At 40.6% G+C, this 23,796-nt stretch overlaps 1 protein-coding gene across 2 annotated transcripts in view; it reads right to left on the bottom strand.

The window, feature by feature from the left end:
• Positions 1–207: 207 nt before the first annotated feature.
• The window catches only part of LOC136884442 (tubulin alpha chain), a 57,082-nt gene continuing 33,493 nt past the window's right edge, over positions 208–23,796 (bottom strand). For both annotated transcript variants that reach the window (XM_067156609.2, XM_067156608.2), the window contains 4 exons: positions 18,634–18,935; positions 12,661–12,828; positions 7,346–7,705; positions 208–1,052 (listed from right to left, as the gene is read on the bottom strand). In XM_067156609.2, coding sequence (XP_067012710.1) covers positions 762–1,052; positions 7,346–7,705; positions 12,661–12,828; positions 18,634–18,935 — 1,121 coding nt within the window. In that variant the 3' untranslated portion in view covers positions 208–761. The remainder of the gene's footprint in view (positions 1,053–7,345; positions 7,706–12,660; positions 12,829–18,633; positions 18,936–23,796) is intronic.

Genomic DNA, 23,796 nt, shown 5'->3' with positions numbered 1-23,796 from the left:
GTTCAAATAGCTAGCAACTACGCCTTCCAGGAAGCCAAGATAGATCGGCGTAGCCGATTTAAAATCCCTAGCAGGCATATCTACAGGTCTATGTGGTATTTTATTGTTTACTTTGCGGCGTGACTTACCAGTTCATTTAACGCTATCCCCAATAATTAAAAAAATAGTACAACTCATTTAAAACAACTCGAAAAGTATATTCTGACTTCTTGATATCTCTCCTTTATACAACAGATCATACATATAAACACAGAGCCTTACTTGAGCTCATATAGTTCATTTCTTGTCAATACAATACACTGTACAAAATATATTTCCTTACTATAAATATTCTTCGGTGGGGCTTGATTTGAAATTTGAAAACCTCTTGCTTGAATTCTGAATATGGCAGTTAACAAATACAATTCTCAACAACACTTAATGAAATAATCTTTACTTGACATAACCCAAGAAATTCAAACATGTTTATTACCAATCTTGGCCTGCAGACGGCTTCAGGACTAACCAGTCAAAACATTCTTTCCTGAACACACTTGATTTACATGCGTAATATTCGGTCTTAGATCTACACGTCGTAGCCTACTTTCTTGATACTTTTCGCAGAAATATTCTTGGCCTGAGGTAGCCTCTAGAATTCGTCGATCTTGCCTGGTCTTTGCACAGTCTTTTCATTTCCCGCAAGGACTCACCTATCTTTAAAAAGTTCCATAAGCGGAACTTGGCTTCTTTCAGTGACCATCACTGCTCTTTCGCCCGATAATTCAGAATTCATGCGGTTTAATGGCTTCATTGCTGTCTGATGCCACTTGCTTGTAGTCCATCTCAAGACTGAGCACGTCCTCACGAGCGTCAAGAAACTCCGCTTCCTCCATTCCCTCACTGACGTACCAGTGCACGAAAGCCTTTTTGCTAAACATGAGTCCAAACTGCCTATTAAGACGGTGTATAGCGTCCGAGATGGCCGTTGTGTTGAAGATCATGGTGGCAGCCCGTGGCGTCGCATCAAAGTCGCTGTCTGGATGTACAGACGGCGGCTGGTAGTTGATGCCCACCTAGAGTACAACATAAAGAAATATCACAGTATCAGTCCGGTTGGTATTTGAAGGTGTTCAAATATGTCAGTGTGGCATGCATAAGAATTCATGTGGGACAACATTCTAGCACTGTGGTTTTTCTACAGTCTTGAGCCCCTCAGTCCGACTCATTCATAAATCTGATGAGATCAGCAATAAACTCGTCATCACCTAATATATTAACGAATGTTTCCAACAGATTGAGTTTTGATCGAAGTTCACGGAGATCCACGTACTTGATGAGAAAGTGGGTCACGGTGAATTCAACTCATGAACATACTGGAGAGTTCTTTAGATAGTGATGACGGTGGCACGAGTTAATGCGGCAGAAAACTACTGAGTTCTCTATGATTGCCGGATACCCACTCACTGATCAGTCACTCTGTTCGGCTCTGAAGGCTGGTCAGCGGCAATCAAACATGAACGAAAGATGCATAACATAGATATGCACGTGCTTCGCTGCTCACTTGGCCTGACCCGCATGGACTATGTCACAAAAGTAATTTCCATCATCCATAAAATCGAGGGTGTTGCTCCAAATGTGGACAAACTGCATAAGGCCCGCTTCAAGTGGTATGGCCATATCTTACAGTAGTCTACTAAATATCACCCCATCTGGAAATCGATCACGCATTCGGCTCAAATAGTTATGGATCGATAGGATACAGGAAGCAATGCGCTCCGTTCATCTAGATCTTAAAACTGTACAGGACAGAGCCAAATAGTTGACCCTGCAGCTGAACAAAAGCTAGGAAGACAATGAACGTAATGGAAAGTCTCCTCTCCTTAGGAGGTAAGAGTGTGTATGGATCCTAAATGGCCTATCCTCAACCAGTCTGTAACCATCCTCTGAATTGCCCTGAGCTAGTTGGAGGTTCGGGTAACTTGCTATTAAGGAGCCAGGTGGCTTGGCGTTAGCAAGAACAAATATCCAAAATAGGCGCATCCACCGCCTGTTTCGCATCTTGATATCCGTTTCCCCTCTATTCTCGTCTGGATCGGAAACCATGCGAAGGCGATTCTGGTGCTGGAATGACACAACCTGGCTAGAAGGTAATGGATCGATTGTTCCGACGGGTGTTGCTGGTAACAAGAATCTGTCGACTCCAGCGAACCCAAACTGACATTGCTCGTGTGTCAGCGCAAACCGCACCGTTCCTAAGATGGGAAAAAAGTCCTTAAAATATGGCACGTGCTACGGATTTTATATTTTTTATGACTGTTAGGTTCTTCATTCTGCCAAAATTAATACATACATACATACATACATACATACATACATACATACATACATACATACATACATACATACATACATACATACATACATAACCATTATAGACCATTATACCTTTCAGCGTTCAGACTGCAAGACACCGTGAATTTCCCAAACGTCGCCACAATCCTCTATTTGCATGTAGTGCTGTGGCCTCATTTAGTTCTGTAGGCCTACATCTTATTTTTAAATCGTTAGAAACTGAGTCTAACCATCGTCGACTTGGTCTCCCTCTACTTCTCTTACCCTCCATAACAGAGTCCATTATTCTCCTGGGTAACCTATCCTCTTCCATTCGCCTTACATGACCCCACCAACGAAGCCGGTTTATGCGTACAGCTTCATCCATCGAGTTCATTCCTAACTTAGCCTTTATCTCCTCATTCCGAGTACCCTCCTGCCATTGTTCCCACCTGTTTGTACCAGCTATCATTCTCGCTACTTTCATGTCTGTTACTTCAAACTTATGAATAAGAAATCCTGAGTCCACCCAGCTTTCGCTCCCGTAAATCAAAGTTGGTCTGAAAACACCCGATGTAAAGATAGTTTCGTCTGGGAGCTGACTTCCTTCTTACGGAATACTGTTGATCGCAACTGCGAGCTCGCTGCATTAGCTTTACTACACCTTGATTCAATCTCGCTTACTACGGTTTGCAAATAAACCACTACAAAACTAAACAAATGACCTTTAGGAAAGGAGGAAAACATGCACCTAAAAATGCAATAACCATGCACAACAAACCTCTAGAAGTAGTGCCGAAATTCAAGTACCTTGGAGTCACCTTCCAAACTACTCTAACATCCTACAATATCCACGCCAAAGAAAGAGCAGCCGCAGCAATAAAAGCCATCCACAACATTCAACAACCTCAACAAATATCATTGGGTACAGCAATGCTACTGTTCAGGACAGCCATATCACCAATAGCAACCTATGGGATTAGCATCACCTGGGAAAAACTCACACTCAGCGACCTGATGACAATATAAAAAGTCAAGGCCCGATATCTCAAGAGAATTCTAGGCATTGGGAAGTCAGCCCCTTCAAGGTTAACATATGTTCTAACCAAAGAGGACTACTTCATTGACGATATCAAAACACAGTTTTGTCTACCAAACACCAAGCCCTACGAGAATGCACGCCAAACTTTAAACGAGAAAAGAAATGCCATTTGGTCGGACTTCTATTCCACGGACGCCATAATGACGGAAGAGTGGAAGCAAGCAAATTACGAGCAACGGCACGCAATTACACGTTACGCCACTCATGGATTTCACCACAGATTCTGCCAAACCAAAAACTTCCACCAGCCGAACGAAGACTGTATATGTAACCTGTGCAACGATTATTGTGAAAGGTACCATGCACAAAACTGCAAAATGAGGACAACCTCAATAATAAGAATGGCATTAGCACAGTTGACCATCTGTACAAAAACTGTTTTTGCACATTGTGCGCTTTTCATTTAATAATAATATATTACCATTCCGGGACAACACACAATCTAATTACTTAAAATTATCGACAGTGGCGGCCGGTCAGTACGTGCTACCGGGCTCCAGCACGTAGCTTGGAACTGTAAGGAATATTATTTATGTACAGTACAATTATCCTGGTGCCTTTTCGTTGTTTTGAGTACGATATGAATTTGTGTTTTGTGAAAATCAGGACGAGATCTGTCGAACACCTAGCGCCGTTCTCCCGGGGAACAAGGCTCGTGCTCATGTGAAGTGAGCCCTTGCCTGTAGCCTGACGGAAGCAATACGCAGGCGCAGCCAAGCTTGCAACACTCCCCCTAGCCGGCGAAGTATACCATAAACCGGGATCAACTTTCACTGATCCCGTCTATAGTTACTTCCTCTCCCGCAAGGGGGTAGAAGTACTCGATGTCTCCTGCTACCTTGATGTTGAACGTGGTAAGCGAGTCTGCCACTAGAGAGTAGCATCGTCTGGGCTCGAAAGTAAAGCGTAAGTGGAGGCAATCTATCTCACACATGCTTATTCAAATATCCATCTTCCTTTTGTATCAAAAATACGGAATTCGTAGGTGAGTCAAAGAATCTTTGACTGACCCTAAATGTTATCCCGCATTACAATGTAATTTACTCTGGTGAAATGAAATAGCGTATGGCTTTTAGTGCCGGAAGTATCCGAGGACATGTTCGACTCGCCAGATGCAGGTCTTTTGATTTGACTCCCGTAGGCGACCTGCTATTCTTGATGAGGATGAAATGATGATGAAGACAACACATACACCCAATGATGGTTAAAATTCCAGACCCTGCCGGAAATCGAACCCGGGATCCCTGTGACCAAAGGCCAGCGCGCTAACCATTTAGTCATGGAGCCGGACATTTACTCTGGTAATAGGGGAGGTCTCAATGAATCAGTTGGCAGCTCTTTCAGATGCTTTGTGAGGTTTTTAATCTCGCGGTTATATTACTGGTGCGTGTTTTTTGTCATTGTGTTAGTGCTAAAGTTTATACGGAGATTTATCAAATTATTTATCCACTGCAGTGCATATAAAGTGAAATTAAATTAGTGTTCTTAGTGGGGATCTATATTCCCACGATTTTATTTGCACTGATGTAAGTTGCGCCATTAGGTTAGTAGAAACAATATTTCTCGAATGAATTATTTATCTCGTAGACAGTTGTCGAATAATTCATCTGCTTCCAAATAATCTTGTTTTTGTTTGTTCTGAGTTATAAATTGTGAGAAAAGTCGTATTATTATTATTATTATTATTATTATTATTATTATTATTATTATTATTATTATTATTATTATTATTATTACCAAGTTTGAAGTATGCGTTGTTCATCATGGCAATATGCAGATTTAAAACAGCGTATTTAGCTTGTTTTTTGTAGCACGTAAGACGATTTTTTCACGAGCCGCCACTGATTATCGACCTGTTCCAGCTTTGTATCACCAATCTGGCATTCAATTCTGTTGAATTTCTTACCTACTAACATCAATTTGGTCTTCGAAAGGCTAATTTTCATACCATACTAATTGCACCTCTTTTCAAGTTCCAACATATTAGACTGCAGGCTTTCGGCACAATCTGCCATTAAGACCATGTCGTCAGCATAGGTCAAAATTAATTAATTTAATTTTGAGTAATAAATTTATAAACTGCCTGAAAAACATGAAAAACTTGAAAAAGAACTTAATTAAAATAGAATAACATGTTTCATTGCTGAAAGAACATCATCAGATTCTTTCAAATCACACTAAATTATTTAAAAAATAAATAAACATTTATGTGTATTTCTGTTTAAATACTTATTGTTAGGAACTTGAAATTTTGAACTTATCTTAATGAAGTTCTATTTTTTCTCCACTCAAGCATAGAATGCGAGGTGTTCAAAAACTGTTGATCTGTCATTGGCGTGAGTCCAGCTGGCTACCCAGTCCGTTGACCTTCCGCCACGCCACGCCCCCCGCCCTGTTTAAGTGAATGACACGCTGAATTTTACTTTTAGGTGTTTTATTTTTAGTGTTCCCCTTATTAACATGATTAGTATTATTGTTGTTATTATTATGATTATTATTATTATCATCATCATCATCGTATTGCAATTCTTTTGTAAATTGTTTAAGTGTTCTTAGTGAGCATCTAATGGGCTGCCTATTACACCAGTAATTTTCCGTTATATCATTTTCGTTTACTTCAACTCTTTTGGAACAGTACTTGCAGTTTCTTAATATCATCGTCCTTTTTTTTAAATCTGGCGTGAAATTTAGTTTTGTTTGACCTATATATATATGGCGTTGCAGTTTCTTACTTGACATTTGAGAACAATCAAATTAAGCTACCATTTTCATTGTTATTATTGTTATATTACTGTCGTAACTTGAATTGCTTTTCAAAACTATTTAGGGATTGTCTAATGAGCTTTTCATAGGTTGGCTATTTTTTCTTTAATTTTCCGACATGTAATTTATGTTTAAATGAATGGCTTTGAATGAACTCAAATTTCAATTAAGAAATAATAATAATAATAATAATAATAATAATGTTATTTGATTTACGTCCCACTAACTACTTTTACGGTCTTCAGAGACTCAATTAATAAACTGTAACAACACATATATAGGGTAATCAAAACTATATTTCCAGGCTAGTTTAAAAAAGGATAATAATAATAATAATAATAATAATAATAATAATAATAATAATAATAATAATAATAATAATAAACTGCAAATACTGTTCCAAAACAGATGAAGTAAGTGAACATGGCATAACGGAAAAATTACCAGTATAATAGCCAACTCATTAGATGCTAATTAAGAACCCTTGCACAGTTTACAAAAGAATATTATAATACGATGATAATAATAATAGTAATAATAATAAGGGTAGCACTAAAAATAAAAAAACCTAGAAGTAAAATAACTCGTGGCATTGACCTAGGCAGTGCGGCGGCCGTGGCGTGGCGAAAGGTCAACGGACTTGCTAGCCAGCTGGACTCGCGCCAATGACAGAGCAACGGTTTTTAAACACGTCGCATGTTATGCTAGAATGGAGAGAAAAGAGGATTTCATTAAGATAAATTTCAGATTTGCAAGTTCCTAACAATAAACATTTAAACATAAATAAACATAAATTTTGAGAGTGTTTGATAGAATCTGATGATGTTCTTCCAAGAACGAAACATGTAATTCTATTTTAATTAAGTTGTTTCTTTTTCAAGTATAATATTATTACCATATGTTTTCATTTTCAGGTAGTTTGTAAATTTATTACTCCAAATTAATTTCGGCAGATCGAAGAACCTAACAGTTATAAATTGCCTGAGTCAAACTGAAAAGAAATGGCTTCAGTATTACAAAAACATGCCTATGCATAAAGTATATGGCGCATGACATGCTACAACCTTTGTGCTGCCATTGTCATAAACTATCGAACATCGAACCGTTTCTTCGATCTTCGATTCATCCGTCAATATCAGTACTTCTTGGGAATTCCTAGCAGGCACTTACCTTAAAGCCTGTAGCACACCAGTTCACGAAGCGGACTTGTTGGCGCTGTTTGATGGCACAGATCGCAGCATTCACATCCTTGGGCACAACATCTCCCCGGTAGAGCAGGCAACACGCCATGTACTTGCCTTTGGTGGGGTCGCACACTACTAGTCTACTGGCTGGCGTGAAACATGCCTCCGTGATTTGCTCTACGCTGGGAGTTCCTCCAATATTCTTCTTCCGCGAGCTTATAATGGGAGCAAGTGATGTTAGTGGGAAGTGTATCCTTGGGTATGGCACCAAATTGGTCTGGTAGTCGGCTAGATCCACGTTTATCGCGCCGTCAAACCGCATCGACGCCGTTATGGACGATACCATCTACAAAAGACAGGCATTGGTACAGTATTGAAATGATTTACATTCATATACAAGTATCACATTATCATTTATGCTGATTTTTGATAATACGAGGGCTGTAAAAATGTATTGGCAATATTGATAGAACGCAACGGTTTTTCAACACGTCGCACTCTATGCTAGATTGGAGAGAAAAGAGGATTTCATTAAGATGAACTAACAAGGACAATCGAATTACATTCCCTCAATGTAGTCATCCGTAAAGCCTATTACCTTTTGCCAAATATCGGGAAATTGGCAAGGTGTTCTTTGTTTATGACAGAGCAGAGCGCACTACTGCGCAGAGTACAGATTTCACGTCTGAAAATCGGCGCTCTCTAGGTGGTTCCTTTAATTTCGGAAACAGGTCGAAGCCACAAGGACTCATGTCTGGTGAGTGCGGAGGCTGTTCCAAGACCTCACTGTGCCACCGTTGCAATAAGAACTTGACATTGTTTGCAAAATAACAACATGCGTTGTCATGCAACAGGATAGGGCAATCGTCTCGCAATGAAGGTGGACGTTTGCGTCGCATAGCCGGACGCAGATGTCGCTCCAGAAATCGGCAATAGTAGTCACTGTTGACAGTCCGTCCCTTAGGCACAGCATGCGTAGGAATAACACCCTCGTAGTCGTATGCCTCAATATGCATTAGCTTCACCCGAGTGGGTTCCTGTCGACATTTCTGTGGACATGGCGAACCTGGGTGACGCCATTCATTCGATTGACGCTTTTATTCGGGCTCGTAGGCTCGTGCCCGCTCTCATCAATGGCGATAATAAGCTGCAGAAATGCGTTTCCTTCGTTGCGAAATCTGTCCATGTGGATGCTACCCAGTGCATATTGGTGCTATTTCTGTACAACGGTGAGTTGACGTGGAACGCAAAGGGACTCAGTTTTCCTCATGTTAAGACATTTCGTCAGTATGTACCACACCGTTCGATGACTGAGACCAACCTCTATGGGTAATTCCCGGACAGTCCATCGATGGTCTACAGAAACGAGACCACTCACGATGTCAATCTGATCTTGAGGAACGGACGGCCGACTTGGGTGGTGTAAATGTGCAATCTCATTCCGACCCGCACGGAATGCCTTGACACATCGTGCAACCATCCTGTAAGGTAATGCATTCTCGCCAACACTCTGATGCCTTCTTACCATGGACAACCTCGATTTTAATCCACGAACGCTGATCACCTTTCGTAAGCATGCTTTAGAGTGGTGAAATTGACACTCTTCACTTCAAAGCCACACAGTAACAACACTCCCAACTGGATGCCCGACAACAGCGCTACCTGACCGCTCCCATATCCTAATGTCCAATCTCCTGCGAGTGTCTGGACTACTTTACCAGTACTTTATTTACAGCCCTCGTAGTAATAGACAAGATCATAAAATATATCAAGAAAATTTGCTTATGTGCTGTTATGATGAGAAGCTAAAGTACAGACAAAACTGACTAAATGAAACAATATACCGGTATACAATAAATTTGAGCTGAAGGTGAGTAAATCAAAGACAGGAAGGTAATAAACTCAAACCTCGTTTTGGAAGGAACAAAATTAGAATCAGGTTCTCTCTTCAAGTATCTTGGAAACACACTGACAAAGCTGTCAAGCAGGAAATTCTCAGCAGGACACAGAAAGCATCAAACTTTTACAATCAGGTCGGAAACCTATTCTGGGGTTGAGAATTACAACAAAAAAATCGAATACAACCCTCTACCTCGTCTACTTTGTACCAGTTCTCAGATATCATTGAGCTGACATTGAGGTCCCTATTACCAGTACAATAAAGAAGTGTAGACTTCTGTGGTATGGGCACATTGTAAGAATGAAGAGCGAAAAGAACTGCCAGAAAATACGTCTATCTTACTGTCCAAAGAAAAAGACCAAAGGGAAGACCAGGGAAAATCTATTTTACATATTTGCATGAAATTATTGAAGGTAGTGAACAACATGCTCCAGGTTCTTGCCTTTGAAACAAGTTTTAAAAATAGTTGTTAGTGCACAAATTATAATAAATGATATGGAAGGCAACATATTAAGAGAAACATTATTTTCTGAATACTGGGGTGGAAAGAAAACGGACGAACAAAAAGTCCTTGAAGCTGAGATGAGAATGTTAGGTTGGGCCCATAGAAAGACTACGCTGGATAAAATTAGAAATGACTCCAACTGAAAATCTTCGAGAGTAATACTATTCTCAGAGAAATTGAGAGGATTCCGATGGAGGTGACAAACCATATTGAACTATTTTTCACGTAGGCTAAGAGGAATTTTACCTCTTCAAAGGTGGAAGTCTCATTTACAAGTTGTTCAATTTTCTGATAGGGAAGCGAACCGAACACGGTTTTAGCGCCTCGAATAGTGCTACCCCTTTACCTCGTTGTACTTCTCCTTAAATCACCTCCATTATCGCCGGTCATGAATCATATTTAACTTTATCAAATTAAAATTGCAACACAAGGGGCATATTTTAAATGCTTATACAATAAAATACTAGGGGTTACTGCCCCCACATCCTCTCTCTGATTGCTTTGCTCATCTCACACGGCAGGCATAGCCTTCTACTAGAGATTATTAAAAATAGTGTAACCGTTATCTCCTCGTGTGATGATAGCGGTGGTAGTCGTAATGGTGATTATTGTTTTAACACACGATACAATAAGCTGATCCTGCTCTCATCATAGTCACCACAGTGAAAATGAGATTTCCGAACCTTTCAAAGAATTAGAGTATTTGTTAAAAATAGGAAGTGTTTGTCTGTGTGTGCGATGCCCAGTCAAATTTACGGCATGCAGGGATCTGAAATTTTTGTCATAGGTGGTCACAGCATTTCACCGATCGCGCATCAACAAGATATTTTACAAGATTTACCCGGTGTTTTATCGACACAACACATACTACAGATGAGGCTGTCTGCGACACGACAGAGCTTTTGAACAACTTGGAGTCACCTGGAGTACCCTCGAACATCTTGGCACTTGGTGGTGGTGGTGGTGGTGGTGGTGGTTTTAAGAGGAAGTACATTAGGTAACCATCCTCTCTGAACAAATTAATTGAAAAAGAACATTAAAATAAAACTATTCAAGGGAGGGATTTGAAAATTTTGTTTAAATAAAACGAAAATTATTATCTTAAGCTGAAAAGGTCATCTTCGTTCCCTGAGAAGCAAAACACTTGAAATTTATAGGCTATGACCTTCATTAATCCACTCTCACACATAAAACGAATGCCTAGATCAGTAGGAAACTCGTCTTCGGCTAGTAATGTATGACCGGGCGAGTTGGCCGTGCAGCCGTGAACTCGCATCCGGGAGATAGTGGGTTCGAACCCCACTGTCGGCAGCCCTGAAGATGGTTTTCCGTGGTTTCCCATTTTCACACCGGGCAAATGCTGGGGCTGTATCTTAATTGAGGCCACGGCCGCTTCCTTCCCATTCCTAGGACTTTCCTCTCCCATCGTCGCCATAAGACCTATCTGTGTCGGTGCGACGTAAAGCAACTAGCAAAAAAAAGTAATGTATGAGTTCGAGTGTCTCCTGCAGGCCGAGGCTTCATCTTAGGCCAGAGAGATCAGCACTCTGTGGTGATGTGGGCCGCAGGGTGAAGTCGGCACCACAAAAACACACACTTGGAGGGGGATCTTCTCTCTTCACGAGCTAAAAGTACGTAGATCTTCCATGATCTATCCTCAGCCTACACAAAACTACGGCCTCTCTACGTGAAGACCGGATAATAGGACTGCTACACGGTAGTTGTCTTCTTAATTGCTCTCATCTTGTTGAGAGTTCGGCTAGGTAGCCACTCCGATTCCCAGGATGACAAGACTGTTGGACGTAGATGAGAAAAAACATCCCTAGCTGGTACTTTCACATGTTTACATGGTAAAATTACCGCTTCTTTTGCATCTTTATCCTTGGGGGCCTCCTTTAGTCACTTCTTATGACAGGCAGAGAATTTATTTATTTAGCTTATGGCTAGTATACAGTTTTATAAGTTACAAACAAATTTAAAGAAAAGGACACTGAACAATCAACCAAACTCATGGAGAGTTCATAAATTTAAATCTAAATTGTTCAACTGCTGAATAGTCTCATTTGTAGTCCCCATAAAATCTTCCAATGGCCCTAAGTATGATCCCTAGGGCACTCAGTGGCGATATGCCGGATGGTATGCTTTTCCTCACCGCTGTTGCACTCAGGGGAGGATCTCAAGCCCCACTTATGTAACAATGAGCCACACCGTCCATGACTGGCGCGAACTATACTGAGGGCAACCCAGATTTTTCTTGGGAGATCATAGCCAGCTGGTGGATGCTGCCTGCCACTCAATTGGAGCTATGTTGTTCCACTCCAGTTGCAACTCACGAAATACATTATAGGACTTATTGATGAGCTCCCCGGTAGTTTGAATGGAGGAAGATCTTTATTTCAGACATCCAAACCTAACAGCCAGCTCTAAACTCACGAACCAGATTATTTTGTCTTCGTATTCTTGGAGGTGGTATGTAACTCAACACTGGCAACCAAAAAAGTGGAGTAGATCTGACTGCACCGCTGACAATGCGCCTTGTTTGGTTGAGGACGGTGCCAGTTTGCTATTCAGCCAAACAGAAGAACAATACTCAGCTGAAGAATCTACAACCCCATTGCTGACGATCGAAGAGTGCATGCCAAGGCTTCTTCCCATGAAGATCCCGCAAGTTTTTGAATGATGTTGTTCTTTGCTCTGAATATATATCCAGACAGGGGATAACCGTTAATGTATTCCATTGCCTCCACCCACAAGGAATGTGGAAGATGTTCCTCAACAAAATGTATAACACTCCAAAGATTCTCAATCACCCTAATGATTTTGTTCTGGCTTTCGAAATTCCAAATCTAATCTTCCAGCATGAAATGATCCATGCAAGGTTATGAAAATGTCTTACCTGACTGACCAGCTGATTTAAATTGTAATGTTGAGGAACATCCACTCCGAGATGACCACTTATCCTTCTCAATGCCTCGTTATCAACGAGAAATGTGCAGTCGACGTGCTGCAAGGTATCGTGGGTATTCAGCACGGCGTTGTAAGGCTCCACAATAGCCGATGATACCTGAAACATACGAAAAATGCTAAACAAACCATCTCTAAAAAAATCTTATTGATTAGCATTAATACCAGTATTTGAAGTGTAAATTGGGACTTGATGATGTGGAGTTTCAATTGTTGATGATGATCAGAGTGCGAGGAGTCTAGCGTCAGGCCTAAGACGAACGCTGGTTACAGAGCGAACGCCTGAAAAGACATCTCATGTAATTTTTAAAATGTTCTGTTGGTGAGAAATTAATCTTAGTCCCTCATCGGGAACTTACTGTTGTGGAAAAAATAGTATAGACACCCGAATTAATACGTTAATAAAAAGTTATCCTTTGCCCCACCTAGAAACAAGATACGCCAAAAGTTAACTTATTTTATTCTACGTTTAATTATGTGGAGCAGAAATATTTATCGTAAGCAGTTAAAATTTTACCGTGGGTTGAACAAAAGTGCCGGTACTTTTTTTTCATTTTCAACGGAGAGTTCACTTTGAAAATTCATAACTTTAAAAGTGTTGATGTGATCGTTACCAAATTTTACTACTTCTTATAGTAGTTTATTCTTGATCGGTATACTACGTTTTTGTATCATCTGATATTTTTGAAAAAGGTTGTTGTAAATTTTGTGAAACAATATCTTCTCATTACTAGCCGTAAATAATTCGGTTTGTTATGAAACTCATGGGAATGTTTGGCTAAAATTCAAACAGCTATTTGACTGCATGTAATTGTTGATTTTATATTGATTTATATTTAATTGTGTGGTTTTGAGAGAAGAAATCAGCGTATCCGCTAAGAGGTGTTGCCCATTTGGCCTATTGGCCGCGCCAACTGAACTCTCACTGCCATGTATCAGCTTTGAGTCATGTAGAACTACTTCGCAATGAATGAGTTGTGTTGTGGGGTGAGAAAGTGGAATATGCGAATAACATGCTAGATGAATTTAAATACAAAACGTTTCAGGAGATGAACGCATCCCACCATGACTATTGATATCTTGAAGAGACGATACACTTCGAATAAGCCCTATCACCCAGCTCCGAGTGAAGATAAATTTCAATGACTTGACCAATTATCGAACCCGGGACCCTTGTATCCGAAAACCAACACGCTCACCGTTCAGCTAGGGAATCAGGCAAAGAGTTAAGGACATTTTGGCACACACTCTAGGGGTTTAAACTTTTCCTGCCTGGGAAAAAATGAAATGGCGTATGGCTTTTAGTGCCGGGAGTGTCCGAGGACAAGTTCGGCTCGCCAGATGCAGGTCTTTTTTGATTTGACACCCGTAGGTGACCTGCGCGTCGTGATGAGGATGAAATGATGAGGAAGACGACACATACACCCAGCCCCCGTGCCAGGGAAATTAACCAATCAAGGCTAAAATTCCCGACCCTGCCGGGAATCAAACCCGGGACCCCTGTGGCCAAAGGCCAGCACGCTAACCATTTAGCCATGGAGCCGGACTCCTGCCCGGGAAAAGCCAACGATGAAAGATAAACACGCAACCTTTACATTCCTTTCAGAACCGAGCAGTGAAGATTCGCACAGTATCTTTCATTTTGACAACATAATATGTAGGAAATGCAATGAAGCATAGGAATCATCTGAACACATACTTTTCGAATGTGAGGCGCTGGGTAGAAACAGACTCTCCACTCTAGGACTACCACGTGAAGGGAGAGAAAAAAAAATCCAAGAAGACCCAATAAGAACAACCTGCAGCTTTGTGAAGGGAGCAGGTATATCTAGATGGAAATGAAGGAAAAACATGGTAGCATAAGATGTTAGAGGTCGACGCTAATTAGAAACTAATATTTAGAGGCCCCATGAATAAAAGAAGAAGAAGAAGAAGAAGTTTATTTATTTATTTATTTATTTATTTATTTATTTATTTATTTATTTATTTATTTATTTATTTATTTATTTATTTATTTATTTATTTATTTATTTATTTATTTATTTATTTATTTATTTATTTATTTATTTATTTATTTATTTATTTATTTATTTATTTCTAGTTGCTTTACGTCGACACAGATAGGTCTTATAGCGACAATGGGACAGGAAAGGTCTAGGAATGGGAATGGGAAGGAAGCGGCCGTGGCCTTAATTAAGGTCGAGCCCCAGCATTTGCCTGGTGTGAAAATGGGAAACCTGCAGCTATCAAGCTCGGTTTCTTTCATTTTACCTGCGGCTCTCGTTGTTCACATAGAAGTGAGACATTTTGAAGAAACAATGACATCTTCTCTACTTCCAAGGAAAGTTTTTCAAATAATTCTGCGAAGTGCACTGATGCATTAATCACTAACGAAAAGAAGAATTCCTTCTCATATGGCGGAACTTACGGCGAAATACGAGATATACTACTGTACGTAATTCAATCGTTGATATATCGAGCGCTAGTCCAATAAATGTTTTAAACAATTGACGAAACAAGAAACATCCACTTATTGTACAACAGGGAACGCCCATATTGATGTTCAACTCGCCAACGTCGCTAGTAACTAGTAACTATGATAGGTGGAAAACGGTAAATAAAAATGTAAACAGACTCTGGGATGGGTTTAAAGAAATTGTTGAGGAATGCGAAAACAGGTTTGTACCTTTAAGGGTGGTAAGGAATGGTAAAGACCCACCTTATTATAATAGAGAAATAAAGAGACTAAGAAGGAGGTGCAGACTGGAAAGAAATAGAGTTAGAAATGGCTGTGGAAGTAAGGAGAAATTGAAGGAACTTACTAGAAAATTGAATCTAGCAAAGAAGGCAGCTAAGGATAACATGATGGCAAGCATAATTGGCAGTCATACAAATTTTAGTGAAAAATGGAAGGGTATATATAGGTATTTTAAGGCAGAAACAGGTTCCAAGAAGGACATTCCAGGAATAATTAATGAACAAGGGGAGTGTGTATGTGACGATCTTCAAAAGGCAGAAGTATTCAGTCAGCAGTATGTAAAGATTGTTGGTTACAAGGATGATGTCTAGATAGAGGAGGAGACTAAGGCCAAAGAAGTAATAAAATTTACATATGATAACAATGACATTTACAATAAGATACAAAAGTTGAAAACTAGAAAAGCGGCTGGAATTGATAAGATTTCTGGGGATATACTAAAGACAATGGGTTGGGATATAGTACCATATCTGAAGTACTTATTTGATTATTGTTTGACCGAAAGAGCTATACCAGATGAATGGAGAGTTGCTATAGTAGCCCCTGTGTATAAAGGAAAGGGTGATACACATAAAGCTGAAAATTACAGGGCAGTAAGTTTGACATGCATTGTATGTAAGCTTTGGGAAGGCATTCTTTCTGATTATATTAGACATGTTTGTGAAATTAATAACTGGTTCGATAGAAGGCAATTCGGTTTTAGGAAAGGTTATTCCACTGAAGCTCAACTTGTAGGATTCCAGCAAGATATAGCAGATATCTTGGATTCTGGAGGTCAAATGGACTGTATCGTGATTGACCTGTCTAAAGCATTTGATAGGGTGGATCATGGGAGACTACTGGCAAAAATGAGTGCAATTGGACTAGACAAAACAGTGACTGAATGGGTTGCTATATTTCTAGAAAATAGATTTCAGAGAATTAGAGTAGGCGAAGCTTTATCTGACCCTGTAATAATTAAGAGGGGAATTCCTCAAGGCAGTATTATCGGACCTTTATGTTTTCTTATATATATAAATGATATGAGTAAAGGAGTGGAATCGGCGGTAAGGCTTTTTGCGGATGATGTTATTCTCTATAGAGTGATAAATAAGTTACAAGATTGTGAGCAACTGCAACGTGACCTCGAAAATGTTGTGAGATGGACAGCAGGCAATGGTATGTTGATAAACGGGGTTAAAAGTCAGGTTGAGAGTTTCACAAATAGGAAAAGTCCTCTCAGTTTTAATTACTGCGTTGATGGGGTGAAAGTTCCTTTTGGGGATCATTGTAAGTATCTAGGTGTTAATATAAGGAAAGATCTTCACTGGGGTAATCACATAAATGGGATTGTAAATAAAGGGTACAGATCTCTCCACATGGTTATGAGGGTGTTTAGGAGTTGTAGTAAGGATGTAAAGGAGAGTGCATATAAGTCTCTGGTAAGACCCCAACTAGAGTATGGTTCCAGTGTATGGGACCTTCACCAGGATTACCTGATTCAAGACTGGAAAAATCCAAAGAAAAGCAGCTCGATTTGTTCTGAGTGATTTCCGACAAAAGAGTAGCGTTACAAAAATGTTGCAATGTTTGGGTTGGGAAGAATTGAGAGAAAGGAGAAGAGCTGCTCGACTAAGTGGTATGTTCCGAGCTGTCAGCGGAGAGATGGCGTGGAATGACATTAGTAGACGAATAAGTTTGAATGGCGTTTATAAAAGTAGGAAAGATCACAATATGAAGATAAAGTTGGAATTCAAGAGGACAAACTGGGGCAAATATTCATTTATAGGAAGGGGAGTTAGGGATTGGAATATCTTACCAAGGGAGATGTTCAATAAATTTCCAATTTCTTTGAAATCATTTAGGAAAAGGCTAGGAAAGCAACAGATAGGGAATCTGCCACCTGGGCGACTGCCCTAAATGCAGATCAGTATTGATTGATTGATGATTGATAGAGTTTCTAGGGTCAAGTGCATTGTTCTCGCCGGTAGACTGCTTTCTTCTCATACAACCACACAATTAAATATAAATAAAATATAAAATCAACAATCGCATGCAGGCAAAAAACACATTCTCATGAGCTTCATAACAAGCCGAATATTTTTTTTACGGCTATGATCACCCAGTAATGAGAATGTGTTGTTTCACAAAGTCTACAACAACCTTTTTCATAAATATCAGTTGAAATAAAAACTTAGTATACAGATCAAAAATAAGTTACTTTAAGATGTATTAAAGTTTGGTAACGATCAGATCAATACTTTTAAAGTTATGAATTTTCAAAGTGAGCGCTCCTTTGGAAATTGAAAAAATACCGGCCCTTTCTTCTTCAACCTGGGTTAAAACTTTAACTGAGTACGATAAAAATTGTCCGCCTCTGTGGTGTAGTGGTTAGCGTGATTAGCTGCCACCCCCGGAGGTCCGGGTTCGATTCCCGGCTCTGCCACGAAATTTGAAAAGTGGTACGAGGGCTGGAACGGGGTCCACTCAGCCTCGGGAGGTCAACTGAGTAGAGGTGGGTTCGATTCCCACCTCAGCCATCCTGGAAGTGGTTTTCCGTGGTTTCCCAATTCTCCTCCAGGCGAATGCCGGGATGGTACCTAACTTAAGGCCACGGCCGCTTCCTTCCCTCTTCCTTCCATATCCCTTCCAATCTTCCCATCCCTCCACAAGGCCCCTGTTCAGCATAGCAGGTGAGGCCGCCTGGGCGAGGTACTGGTCATACTCCCCAGTTGTATCCCCGACCAAGAGTCTGAAGCTCCAGGACACTGCCCTTGAGGCGGTAGAGGTGGGATCCCTCGCTAAGTCCGAGGGAAAAACCGAACCTGGAGGGTAAACAGATGATGATGATGATGATGACGATAAAAATTTCTACTCCACATATTTAAGTTATACGTAGAATAAAATAAGTTAAATTTTCGTGGAGCTTATTTCTATGTGCGACAAAGGAGTTTTATTAACGAATGAACTCGGGTGTCTATACATTTTTTTCCACGACAGTAAACCTTCCATTGTTCCCTATTAAGAGTCATTATACGAACTTCATTCTCGTATGCATGTCCATACATTTTCGTGTTTTTTCTTTAAGTCTTGTTATTTTAATTTTGCCGCGAAATGCTTAACGCCATCTCTAGGAAAACACATCCATTTGAAGCCGTAAATACTCACCCTGGGCGCTGGGAAGACCGCCACTTCCAGTCGAGGTTTCTTGCTATACCAGTGAGCCAACTCCTGGAGTAGGAGTGCATTAAATCCGGATCCAGTTCCTCCTCCCAGCGAGTTGAAGATCATAAAGCCCATGACGTTTCCACAGCCCTCTGCTAGCATACGGATTTTGTCCAAAGCCTGCTTGATCATCTCCATGCCAAGTGTATAACGACCTCTGGCGTAGTTATTGGCAGCATCTTCTTTGCCCGTCAGAAGGAAACGGTCGTCGTAGAGGTTTCGACAGGTACCCACTCTCAAGAGCTCTGGGAACAGAAGTATTAAACAAGATAGCTGGATGTGAACATATCAAATTCTCTCACTTGCCAGTCTTTGTACAGAAAATTTGGATTATTTGCAGTTGGGTCCAGAGTGAGCTCCCGGAACTCATTATACAGGATGAAGCGAAATTCGCGCACTCGGGCGTCGCAGCGCGACTTCTCACATGCCAGCAATAAAAAAATGCCTCTCACAAAAGTTCGTCCTGCGAGAATATCCGGGAGAAAAAGGACGTTGAAGAATAGCAATCTGGCAACACTGTAGCCACATGTAGGGTAACTACCTCTGTCAGCACGCGCTCGACGTGCTGTACAGTTGGTGCAGTGGATAGAGTTTTGGGTTAGCATGCAGGAGGTCGAGGGGTCGATTCTGGTTTGAGGCGTATGTTTTTTATTTCGTAAATGTAGTCCAGGTAGTATGGTATCTGGCATTTTAATCGTCAACAGCGATTGCAGCGGGTCCTCTAGAAACCATTTGCACTTACATACTACGATCCCAGAAAAGCACGATCATTCGTTTTCATTGGTCAGCTTTGAAAGACGCCCTTTCCACGTCGTGGGCGTGAATTTATTCGCACCATTTTATCTACTAGGTGCGTTACAACGTGTTCAGTGTTACTAAATTTTGTAAATGTAGAATACATGTGACCTAAGAAACGGTGTCTTAGTGTATTACAGTATGTAATGTCCGGTGGAAATTAGCAAATAAAAAGTGCGCCTCAACCCAGGATCGAACCCTCGACCTGCTGCATGCTAACCCAAAACTCTACCCACTGCACCAACTGTACAGGACCACTACTTAGTGCTGACAGAGGTAGTTAGCCTACATGTGGTTACAGTGTTGCCAGATTGCCACTCTTCAACGTTCTTTTTCTGTCGGATATACTCGCAGAACGAATTTTTGTGAGATACATTTTTTTATTGCTGGCATGTGAGGAGTCGCGCTGCGACGCCCGAGTGCGCGAATTTCGCTTCAACCTGTATAGTACGCGGCACGTAAGACTGTACACTAGAAAGTAAATATCGCCACCCTATTTTCTTTTTTTCTTTAATGGCTCAACATTCCTACCAACGTGACTGGTTGCATATTGAACTCACGAGACATAAACACCAACAAACTAAGCTCAATATTAGCAAAGCAAAGCAAAGTCACTTCCGTACAGGCCATGAAGGCCCTTGGAGGAGTGGAAGGTAAAGGCTTCCACCATTGTTAACCTCGGCACGTGATAGGGTAGAGTGGTTAACTCTACGCCCGGCCGCCTTTGCCCCCAGGAATTAACCTGGTACTCATTTTTGGTGTAGGCTGAGTGAACCTCAGGGCCATATGCACCTCCGGAAGTGGAAATCTCGTTTCTTAAATTTTACGACTTCCTGACGGGGATTCAAACCCACGTCCTTCCGGGCGAACCGAGCACGTCTTTACAGCCTCGGCCAGGCAGCCCCTAACCTCAATATTAATATCAATAACAAAGATTTCTTTACCCAAGTAAACGATCAGTTAAGATATTCATAATTAAGTCGGTTTTCACGCTCAATAAGGAAGTAAGGAAATACACGCTCTCTCTCAAGGTCACTCACTTTAATGTTTTATATTCTTGCCTTTATTTTGATATACGCATTACTATAACTATAGCCCCGCGCGGATATACAAATTAACATCCGCATCCGGTTACTGCCTCACAAGGTTGACCGCTAATGGAATGGTGAAAAAGCTGTACTGTCATCTGGTAGAGATGGTTGGGGGCGTCTTACAGACCCCACGGTCGTGTCATCATGGGAGGGTGGTCTTTTTCTCACCAGGGATGATGACATGGCCGGACAGCAGTAGTTTATTTATTATTTTTATCCAGCAGGGTCGATGGGCGTGGCATGTAGGGACTAAGGCCGGCCATACACGCTGCGGCATACCGGACAGGTTTACCTGTACAGTTGACCTGCGCAGTTGAACATAACTGTACGTCTGTGTGATTCACCCAAGACCTGCACAGGTTTCAGCTCAGTTGAAGCAGGACAGGCGTAGGAAGAGGGTCTTGCGTTCTGTTTATTTTTTACAAGACCACTCGGTTTGTTTTGTTTTGTAATTTCTTTTTGGTTACCGGTGATTTTTTGTTTTGTTTTGATAGAATTCTATACGAAACGTGTCAAACCGTAAATGAATTCAAGTTTTAGAGGAGTTTATCGAGTTGTACAAATCTGAACCTTGTCTGTGGCGTGTGAAGAGCAAGGAATATCATAATCGTGCACTGAGAGATGACGCTTATATAAAATTATTGACAAAGTTGAAGAAATCAGAGGAATCGTCGTGTCGATGCCATAAGTTCAACTGATGGGCAAACCGTACCGTGTATGAGGTCGTCGCCTGTACAAGTTTACTGTGCAGGTCAACTGTACAGGTAAATCTCTCCGGTACGCCGCAACGTGTATGGCCGGCCTGAGGATGACTGCTGTGGTGATCCTCCCTAGGGAGTGTCACGTTTCCGAAGTACCTGATGGATCTCATGGCATGCCCTAAGAGTCTCGTGTTGTTGATTTTCTTTGTTCCTTTTTCCTGTTTTTGTAAGTTTTTTATTATGAACATGTATTTGGGGATGAACGCCTGTTATGTTCAAGAATAAATACAATACAATAAATACTATCCCCATCCGCAAATGATTATCCGCGGATATTATAAATATTTACCTACATTATATTACACCCAAGATATTGAAACGGGTAGATCTGTTAACATTAATACAAAGGCCTGACACCTGACTCCACAACCTCTACAGTCACAGGTTTATGAGAGACTTTCTTTTGCGACAACTACCGACGTATTGACCTTTGTTTCTTCCTTCCACTAAATGCAGGCAGAAACCAATTAGGCTTAGGCCAGATTTACGGCTTTATGGCCTCAAGGCTCTATATATCACTATTCTCCCATACCGACGTCAAGGGTCGCCTAACTACAAGCAAGAGTATACCTGAGTGAAAATCAATCAAAATAATTATTTAGATATTATCAGCAAAATTATCTGCACCGGCAGACAGTTTGTATCCGCCAAGACACTAACTTCGCGGATATCCGCTGATCAGCGGATACCCGCTTTCGTGCAGAGCTCTAACTATAAGCACATTCTTCGGTGTTTGCCTTGCGTAAATAATTAAGCTCCCTTATTAAAATTTCCTATTACTTGTCCGACTCGTTGGCTGAATGGTCAGTGTACTGGCCTTCGGTTCAGAGGGTCCCGGGTTCGGTTCTCGGCGGGTCGGAGATTTTAATCGTTTCTGATTAATTATTCTGGCTCGGAGACTGGGTGTTTTTGTCCGTCCCAACACTCTCCTCTTCATATTCACACAACAGACTACACTACCAACCACCACAGAAACACGCAATAGTGATTACATCCCTCCATACAGGTACACGGCCAAATCCACATGTGCGGCGCAGTTCACACCGGTGTGACCCCACAGGTGTGAGAAAAGAGGTAGGAAAAGAAGAAGAAGATTAAAATTTCCTATTACTTGTCGGACTGAAGTGAAAGCAAAGTCGTGACAAGACAAGGTTAGGTTAGGTTAGGTTAGGTTAGGTTAGGTTAGGTTGTTAACAAGATTTCCTTCCATTTGAAATGAACTGATCTTTATAGAGGACGTAACGTTGCATTCTTTTTCGGAGGAATTCTTGCAGATTTTTCTTGCTTCTTATACGTCCTAGTTGAATTCTATACAAATGAAATGGACAAAATAAGACCGTAGTGAAAAAATGCTGCGTTCGTTATTTAACAGCAACTACAGTATGTTATTAAATGCATTATTCAAACAAGCCACAATTCTTTTTACATAGTATTACTATACATATTTACAATCCTACAGAAAAAGAAAATATGCTTTATTTACTCCCGCAAATGCAACACTAGTGATTTTCACAATACGGCAGTACCGTATAATCTCGCAAGTCACGAAAAAATCATGTATATATAGTGCCAACCTTCAAGATTAACAGTAACTGTACGACGCCATTTCGGCAAGTACGGTCGCCAAACTGTTGGTTAGTGACACTGAATCGAACCCAACAGTTAAAAATAAAGGAGGAAAGAATGTTCTTCTCATTAATCTCCAAAATTAATATACACTAAACTACCCTCTAAATTATAAATTTAAGAATAAATTCTTATCTTCAATTTTCTCAATAGTTTAATCTTTATACAAGTTAATCATCTTCTTGCTATAACCCTAACCAGTATTGTACAAACATGTATTATCTCTATAACTGTCGGAATAATATCATCCTCTTTTCGATTTTCTTACATTCTATTCCTATCTTCAGTATTAACAGGGGACAAGAGTAAGAGTATCAACTTACATGACAGGGACTAAAGTCCCTGCGCTATATCGGCTGATGATGGCACCAAATACTGTATGTGTCGAAACCGGTCCCGAATTAAACATGATGTAACATACGTTTGTGCAACTGTATATCAGTGTATTGAGTAGGTGGAACCTCTGAATCTATTTTTAACATTGTGATTCTCAGTTCAATACGGAACAATTATGAAGTTTCTAACTTTACTGTAAATGATGCAAATGCAATTAGCTAGTATAACTTGGAAACAATTCTCTAAACCCATGGGTAAATAGTGAAAATATCGAGCTCGATTAGTAGGTATGTGATGTGTGGCTAATATTTCGATTTATGAAGTTGTTTACGTCTATTATTATTGCTATTTACGTAGTTATGCACTATTATCTACGTAGTTATGTACGACAGGTTGTCAATACGGACATTTTTCGGTGCAATTCGTGATCGTACCATTTATTTTTTGTGTGTTGTATGATCTGTCGTATGTAACAGAACATGTGAGTTTGTGTCACG

This window comes from Anabrus simplex, chromosome 12 (genome assembly GCF_040414725.1).
Source record: "Anabrus simplex isolate iqAnaSimp1 chromosome 12, ASM4041472v1, whole genome shotgun sequence".
NCBI lineage: Eukaryota > Metazoa > Arthropoda > Insecta > Orthoptera > Tettigoniidae > Anabrus > Anabrus simplex.
This window is presented reverse-complemented; position numbering and strand designations above follow the sequence as displayed.